The following is an 8,909-nucleotide window of genomic DNA, read 5'->3' on the forward strand; positions in this document are numbered from 1 at the left end:
ATAAATTTTATGGATAATAATAAGATACATAATTGTTCATCAGATAATTGAAATTATGAGCTTAGGGCAGGGGTATAATAGCCACAACTTGAGCATGATCTATATGGTTTTTTTTTTTTTTTTTTTTTGAGCATGATCTATATGTAAGGAAGGAAGAAATGCCGTCTGCAGGCTGAGCACTGACAGAAGTTGGTTGGAGGTGGGTGGCAAATTTCTGAACTCCAAGTGCAGTGCTGAGATAGGAGAGAGGAGAGGACAGCAAGGCAGGCTGGCTTGTAGTTGTCATGTGTTGGGGCTGGGGGTAACCACTATTGTCTTGGGCACAGGGCTACAGAGAAGAGACGAGCCCAGGTGAATGCTGTGCGAGATGCCTGCCTACTGCATGCACCATTGAGCTGAGAGGAGGACAGATCATGACGCTGCAGGTGGGAGCATGTGGGGTGCAAGAGCCCCTCTCACACTGCCACCTGCTTTCCTACTTTGGCGCCTTCAAGAAAGAGAAACTTTGGGTTCCTTTCCCACTTCTTTCTAATTTATTATAGGAAAGATAAATGACTGGGAGAAGGCACAGGACTTCCTCTTTGAGTTAGTTGTTTTGTTACTGCACAACACAGGAGTACAGCTGATGTGTGGCTTCATGTTTGGTTGATCTTTGAGATGTTCTGTAGCTTGAGACTAGACAGGCTTCCTGATGAAAGAGACTCTGAACTCACAAGTCAGAATCATGTGCTGGAGCTGCGAGGTGGTCCTCCTGGGTCATGTCTCAGGCAGCCATCAGTCATCAGCCTTTGCGCCCCCTTTCAGCACTATGTGGTCACCATACTCTGAGGATTCTCCACATTTATGCAGCCCTGTTCATAGTAAGTAGGTTGTGAAACTGGGATCAGCTTCTATTTCATATTTGGAGTGTGGAAACTTTATATATAATATTTCATTCTTGTTCCACACTTCTCCAGATTGATTCAGTAACTCCAGGAAGTCAAGGCCAAACTTTGGAACCTTCACTCTCCTCACTTCCTATCTTTCATTTCAGCGTGATGAGACACTGCAGGACGGCTGTGACAGTCACTTCTGCAAAGTCAATGAGATGGGAGAGTACATCTGGGAGAAGAGGGTCACAGGATGTCCGCCCTTCGATCAGCACAGATGTCTGGCTGAGGGGGTGAGTGATTGCACCAGACCCTGAGTCAGTCTGTGGCTTCTGAAATAGAGTTCTGAACAGCACAGAGTCCAGGTTCTCAGTGATTTCGCAGTGTCCAAGGTGGACCTCTGGCCTAGTTGAAGAGTTGATGAAATTACAAAACCAAAAACTGATGAAGAGAGAAACAATCTGTGAAGTATAGGATAGTCTTACAGAAAAGTCTCAGGGAAAGAATCTGGATCTGCGATCCTTAAATAGGAGACTGAGAGAGCAAACTGACTTGGGTTCCCCTTGGAAGGAGGATCCCGATGATTCGGCTGGAAGAGAACTCAGAATCTTCACAGCTGCTTCCGCGGGGCAGGTGGCATGCTCAGTCGGCTCATAGTTGTGATGGGAAAGCACGTTTGACATCTGGAGTCTAATACTCATGGCTGTGAATCCAGAACTAGGAATGGATCCAGAATGCCTTGAAAACTATGTCCACTATGAGCTATTTGGGCCTAATCTGAGATTTGCTCTTTTCTTAGGGGAAAATCATGAAAATTCCAGGCACCTGCTGTGACACATGTGAGTACATTAGTGAAATTTTGTCCCTTGAAATTCATTAGACCCAGTCCAGACACTGTTCTTTGGTGTAAGCTTTATTGCAGAAAGATATTTCTTGGTTTCTGGCCAGTCATTATGTTCAACCCAACAGGGAACTGCATCCTTCTCTCAGTATCACTAGGCTGACTGTGTTCAAGTCTCCTTTCAAATGCCTGAGATCCCCCCCTCCACCACTTTGCTTTAACAGTCTTTGGTTGTTCATAGGCTTATCCTGAGAGAGTGTCTCTCTCTCTCCAACCTGAAGATAGGCACTCTCGGCCCACGATCTTGGCAGAAGAGGCATTACTCTGCGTCTGCTCGTTGCAGTGTGGCCCTTTCTTGGAGACTCTCGGAGAGAGGCAGCCCACGTTTATTATCTCCTGCCTTCATTGTTTGTGCCTTGACCTTGCAATTGTCGCAGTAGTTGACTCTAGCCAGCCATAGCCATGGTTTTGGAGTTACACATTTGAGAGTGTTCTTTTCTCACATTCTTGTGTTCACAAGCCACTTAGAGCTATTTACCTGGTCTACTTTTTTTCGGTTTTCAGTTTAGTTTATTTTGGATTCATGGGCCCACACCTATTTTCAGAAATATAAATGAAGTGTGTAAGCATGAATACCTTCCGCATTCCACCATTCCTTTTTTTTCTTGGTGGCTTGCTCTGACAATTCTTGTAATTGGTGTAGCCACATTTACAGACTGCAGTAAGGTATTCTGAAAGCATTTCCTTTAAGAATTGTCCTCTGCAAGATTTAAGAACAGGGAGTCAGGAAACCATCAGAGAAGATGAATTCTCTGTAGGCATTGTGCATGGAATTTGATTAAGACACTTTTATCTACAATGCCTGCAACAAGGGGCCTTTGGTGGGTAGCGTGCATAGAAGGCTTTGAGACCTTCTATAAGAAAAACAAACCAGGCTCAAGGGTTTACATCTACAGAAAAGAATATCACATGTCAGTCTAAATATGTTTTCCTTACTTAGCCTCTTAAAGTCATTGGCAGATTTTCTCTTTAGAATGAAATTATTTGGAAGTATGGAGGCAGGCAGGCTAATCTGTGGTTAGGGCTGATTTAGACCTGGAGTCATTTCATAGTGGAAAATTCTCCTGCTCAGCTGGGGATGGATGGCGAGCCAGCATTCCTGAGCCAGGCAGAGCCTCAGGTCTGAATGCTGCTACCTGTGTGTAAGAAAACCCTTGCTGGCAACATGAAGGCAGTAATGCCTCAAAGAGGGAGCTCTGCCTGGAAGGCTCCTAGGGCTTCTTGGCTCCACAGAGGCAGTGACACTCACCTTGCCTTTATGCAGAGGCAGAGATGGATTTAAGACCAGCCCATGGATTAATACCACTCCAATTATTAGCTATTTCCATTGGCTTCTACATATAGTTATAGGATGAGAGGCTTATCTAGTATGTTCCAGCCACTATGTTTTCTGAAGTCTATAGTGTATAAAAGTCACAGCCAATCCACCTGCACCAAAGCACAGTGTATCAGTTCCTTCTCCAGTTAAATCTGTACTGTTGTGTGAGTTACTCCAGCGAGGTCTCCGAGTTTGAAGGGCTAGAAGCTGAGGTAAACCAGGACAGCTGCATTCCCCTCCATGCTGCTGGCTTTGGCTATCTGTTGGCTGTAGGATGCACCTATGACCTGCTCAGTGGGGGAACCAGGGCTGAAGAGAGCCGTGTAGAACCCCAGGTTCCATCTTTTCCTTGTCCTACAGGTGAGGCACCCGACTGCAGAGATATCACTGCCAGGCTGCAGTATATCAAGGTGGGCGACTGTACATCTCAAGAGAAAGTGGACATTCACTACTGTGAGGTGAGGCTCCGTGGTGCCCCCTGGGCCTGAGTGGGAGGGCTGTGTCTCCTGGGTGGACAGGACACTTCAGGAACATCAGAGACTGAGCTGGAGGATTCTCAAGAAGGGGAGGGAAACACTGTTAAGAACAGATGTTTCACTAGGAAACTAGGAACTTTCAGCCCCTGAGGAAAGACCGACTAAGTCCTTTCAAGAGAATGGGAATGCTTTATGGAAGATAGGGCTACACTTCCTGGAGAGCAACCCCACATGGGGAGCAGATGCAGCTAGGGGGATTTGGGCTAGAGGGATGCAGGCTTTCCTGAAGGAAGCACTGGGCTGACCTAGCTGTCTCTGGGAGCCAGCAGGGAGGGTGCAGGGTGCACCGGAGTCCTGCCACCTAGCTCTTCCAGCCTGGCCATGTCTCACCTCTCTCCTCTGTACTGCAGGGCAAATGCACCAGCAAAGCTGTGTACTCAATTGACACTGAGGATGTGCAGGACCAGTGCTCCTGTTGCTCGCCAACGCTGACAGAGCCCATGTGGGTACCCCTGCACTGTGCCAATGGCTCGGTGGTGCAGCACCAGGTCCTCAATGCCAGGCAGTGCCGGTGCAGCCCCCGGAAGTGTGGCAAGTGAAGTCTGGCCCACCAGGCTCTGCTTGGTGCTCAAGCACCCTGCTCCTGTGCCCCTCCCCCTACCCCACAATAAAGCTCAGTGTCTCATAGTACAAAAGGCTGTGGTGTCTTGAGGTTGGTGGCAGCTGCTGTGGGCTGGGGCTGAATTCCTAACCTGGTTCCAAGGGAGAAGACACCTACACCACCTATGAACACCAGAGGATCCTCCTCTTATTACGCAGTTGAAAGATGTAGCCTAGTAAGGGGAGAGTAGCGGTGGGAGGTCACAACAGGGCATGGCAAGGGTTAAGGTTGAGAGAGGAAGACGGTAGGGGAGAAGAAGTCACAGTGGGAAGGGCATGGGAAGGGACAGAGTGGAGTGGATGAGAGGACAGTGTAGGGAGACAGCATGAGTGAGGGGCATGGAGAGGGAGCAGATGGCAAAGAAGATAGTAAGAGAGCTCTGTGGGGGAGGAAAGGGAAGATTGTGGTGGATGAGCGGGTCTGTTGAGACGCTCACCCTAGTGGTCTGCAGTGACAGGGACTGGCTGAGGGAGCCTGAGGGCTCCAGAGTCTCACAGGAGGACCTTCTGTGGACAGCGGAGGGGAGAGCACTCCAGCCAGGCACCTGCCACACAGGTGATATTGTGGAGAAGGTGTTTGTGCAGTCTGACAAAGTTCCTGTGCCTTGGTGGCCCTGTGGGAGGGAAAGGTGTGAGGCAGGGGGCACTTGGAGGTGAGGGTGGCCACTGCAGGAAGCTGCCTGGCTCAACTGCTCATCTCAGAAAGCCCCTTAATGGCCCAGACTCCATTACCTCATCTGGAAAGCTGGAATGGTTGCTTGACTCATGGTTGCTGCGTATAAATAATGTCTGCCTAAAATTACACCTGGAAGTCCTTTGGTAACTGAAAATTGTTCTAATGTGAGAAATGACAAGAGGGGCCAGCCAAATAGCTCAGTGGATTAAAGTGCCTGCAGGCAGGTGCAGGGGCCGGGGGTTCAATCCCTGGGCCTGCCATGCTGGCCCTGCCCCCTGGGACATGCTGAGACAGCAATTGAGACTGGGCTTAATGGTGCCTACCAGTAATCCCAGCTCTTGGGAGGCTGTAAATAGGCAGATTACTACGAGTCTGATCTAGTAGTGAGACCCTGAACACCCTGAAGACCCTTCCCTAAAATACAAAAAAAAAAAGAAAGAAAGAAAGAAAGAAAAAAGAAAAAGAAAAAGAAAAAAGACAAGAATAAAAAGGAGAAAGTAAGTCTGAAAGGCAAACAAATGTGCCTCTAAGGCCAGGGGCCCAGGACTAGATACTTCCTTCATGCTGAAGGCTGAAAATGCTGCCTTTTGGGGAGAAAGCTTGGCACCATTCTTTGGGGCCTTATTCTGGACACCAAAGCCCTGCCTACACAAGATATCCTTAGGTGGGAACAGGTGCAGATAACACAGTGTCATCTTGTTCCTGAATCTCCAACTGGGACTGTCAGAGATTGTCCTTCCTGAAAATACATGGCAAAGAAAGTACATGCGCATCACGTCTTGTTGGACATCTGGGACATGCTGTAGCACTTTGGTGGAGAAAGATTTTCATTCTAAATCTTTTTTTTTTCATTATCACCTTTACATTTTATTGCTAGTTCTTCTCAAGCCAATTAAAATTCAGTCTCCAAGATAGCATAACAATCTTCAAAATTTGCAAAAAGGTTTTGATTTTGTATTTAAATGCAATTAAATTACACTATCTGATCACAATGACAAATCATTTCCAAATTTATCAGCTTTGATCAGACTATGTTTTTAAAAATGTAACACGATGACACACTTATGAATTCCAGCAGCTCCATTTTTCTGTTGTCATCCAGGACTGATGAAGATTTTTGCAAGTCTTTGCAAATTAAATCATTTCTTTCTACAAAAAGGTCTCAGAACAAACCCACCCTCCAAAGATACAATTTCTCTTCAATGTACACATCAATCATATGCACACACACACCTGTGAGTTTTTGCAAAACCTGCACTGCTTGCTGGGAGCCACATGGCTAAATCTTTTTAATTTAGGAAAGACCCAACTCACTGAAAGTACTAAGGAAGAGCTGGAAAGGATTTAGGCATCATCCACCCTGTAGTTCCTCTGCCACCCTGTACAGCTGGTGAAAGGACTTCACAGACCTCAGGCGACTAGCAGAGACCACACAGCTGCAGGGCAGCAGGGCCAGTTTCACAATTCAGTTGTCTTGGCATCTAGGCAGGATCCAGGTCATCCTGCCAGAGCCACATAATCCCGGTGCATTCAGACCTTACTATCATGGGAGCCAGTATCTCCACAGTTTCTAGGTTTCTGCCACTTGCGTTATGGGACTAAGCTGAGAGAAGCTGCACCCAGGAAAATGGCACAGGTTGTGTTGAGTAGGCTTGGGAGGGTTTAGTGGGTCAGAGGGAAGCAAGAATAGATAGAAGTTTTATATAACTACTCAATAATTCAAAGGTTGTCATCTCTCCATCCATCCCACCCCCTTCCCAACTTTGAGGTCTCACTGGTAGAAACCAGATCCAGGGACAGGGAATTAATTGTCACTCTACTGACTGATCATCTAACATTCTACCTGGGGACTGGGTGTTATTAGAGGCATCAGCTGCAGAGAAGCCCTGCAGGGGGCTGCTTCTCCATCACAGGTAGTGGCTTTCCCGAAGGCTTTGATGGCCTGAAGGTCTCCTCATGGGTATTGATGTGCCATTTCTTTACCAAGGAAGAAACTGATGCAAGAAAGCTGCATATTTTGATTAAAAACAAAATGGATGGGGAGCTGGATTAAAAGGTATAGAAGGAGGAGCAGGAGGGGAGAGAGAGAGAGAGAGAGAGAGAGAGAGAGAGAGAGAGAGAGAGAGAGAGAGAGAGTAAATGTTTTCCTTTACTTACAGGCGTTCCTGGAGCAGGGTCTGCTCCTGGGCTCACGACCCTCCACTATTCTCACTAACCCGACAAGACAGAGCTTCTGAAAGTGAGTGTTTCGGGAGAGTCTTAAGTGAAAGGTCTGTGCTAAAGTAGCAGAGAGAGGAAAAGGAATGGATGAAGGAACAACAGAGGGGAAATTTCCTAATCCTTTGGGATTGAAAAGACAGAGGAAGGACCCACTGAAGTAAACAGAGAGAGAAGGGCCTTATTAAGGAGAGAAGCTGAATAGCAGTGTGTCCTGTGGTGAGCCCAGATGCTGGCCCCAGCATGGCTCAGGGACTTGGGGCACCCCTCAGAAGGAGTGGCTTTACCTTTGACACCTTAGTCTTATCTGTAAAATGGGCACACTGTAGTAATTAACACAGATCTATTATCAGGATCAAAATAACTTGTGTAGGGACAGCTTTGAGCAGGGAGGCTGAAGATGAGATCTTGCATTAAACATCACCCATCTGACTGGGAGTGGAGGAATAAAGCCCCTCGTTGGGGCAGACTGTGTCCTGGCTGCCCCAGCCCTGCCTGGGCTCATTCTGTGCTGCTGGCTTACTCCCTGTTACTGCTCCATCTCCTTGGGTATAGAATGGCAGTGACCATCACCAGCCCCCTTACCAAGGCTGGAGAGAGAATTCCTCAGGCGTAAGGTTAGTGAGTGCAAATAACCCATGGACAGTGCATATTTTTCACCTTCTGGACCACAGTACTAATGAGTGTGTTTTGCTCCTGAGCATCTTGTAGATTCCACAGTCTGGATTGGTTCTTTGGGCATCTACTCTTCCATCCTCTGACAGTGATGGGGTCCCTAAGCTGTCATAGGAAGATGATGCTACTTTTGTCCTCTAGGGAAGGAAGGGACTTACTTAATCTTATCAATTTGCTTTCATCCATCTTAGCTGTTGAGGGAAATTTACAAAACACATGCCTCCTCCTGTCTCTTGCAGGCACTCTTCCTGTTCTGCTGGTGTCCACCGCACCTATTCCTGGGCTCCTGCTCCTGGCTTTGATGTAGGAATGTTGCAGTAGCCAGGGAGCCCTGTCTAGGGTACAGCCCTGCTCCTTGCTTGGAACTATCTTTTGGACTCTGGGTGACTCTTTGAGGCCACAGGAAGGAGGCTTTGTTGGCAGGGTTGGAAACTAATCAGCCAGACGGTCCATGAGATAATCCGGCTGAATTTTCACAGGCGAACCAGTTTGTGAGGCGCCTGCTTGAGAGTGGAGGAGAGGCGCGCAGGCAGCCTTCTCCACCGCGTCGCCCCCAGCTCCACAGAGGCGGCTAGGTTCGCTGAGCGCAGCATCCTGCTAACCTGTTTGACACTGGCTCCCCGCGCTTTGTGAGCGCTGGGCGCAGCAGACAGAAGGAGAATGCCGTGGGGCGGCCCCGTGGCTGGGAAGGGATGAAGGGGGAGGAGGTGGCAGGCAAGGGGCGGGCACCTCCGGACCCAGCTGAGCAGCGGGATGGAATAAGCCGCGCGGCAGGATAAGCCAGTTCAGAAGCCGGCAAGGTCGGGTGCCTCCTGGGGTTTGCACCTCGTGAGTCCATACCATGGCAGCCCCGGGACTCTACGGTAAGTTTCACCTGTCGGGACGTGTCCTGAGCATCCATTGAGTTGTGGGAGCCGCATTCTAACACCTGTCCTGGGGCACCTGCGACTCCAAGTGAACCTGGACAAGATGAACGAGAAGCTGAACAAGCCTCAGACCCTTGTTGTTGTTGTTAATAATCAAGGAGAGAGGAAGCATTGAATTGGTGCAGCAGCTTCTCAGTTACTGATTCCCGCCTCTGATAAGGCCTTGGGCATGTCGTGGTATCAGAGGATAA

At 48.3% G+C, this 8,909-nt stretch overlaps 1 protein-coding gene across 1 annotated transcript in view; it reads left to right on the forward strand.

The window, feature by feature from the left end:
* The window catches only part of Vwf (von Willebrand factor), a 143,387-nt gene extending 139,134 nt beyond the window's left edge, over positions 1-4,253 (forward strand). The window contains exons 49-53 of the mRNA XM_004643560.2: positions 327-425; positions 1,034-1,162; positions 1,669-1,708; positions 3,449-3,546; positions 3,975-4,253. Of these exons, the coding sequence (XP_004643617.2) occupies positions 327-425; positions 1,034-1,162; positions 1,669-1,708; positions 3,449-3,546; positions 3,975-4,163 (555 nt within the window). The 3' untranslated portion in view covers positions 4,164-4,253. The remainder of the gene's footprint in view (positions 1-326; positions 426-1,033; positions 1,163-1,668; positions 1,709-3,448; positions 3,547-3,974) is intronic.
* Positions 4,254-8,909: the final 4,656 nt, after the last annotated feature.

Source organism: Octodon degus, unplaced genomic scaffold (assembly GCF_000260255.1).
Source record: "Octodon degus isolate 3935 unplaced genomic scaffold, OctDeg1.0 scaffold00178, whole genome shotgun sequence".
NCBI classification, from domain to species: Eukaryota; Metazoa; Chordata; class Mammalia; order Rodentia; family Octodontidae; genus Octodon; species Octodon degus.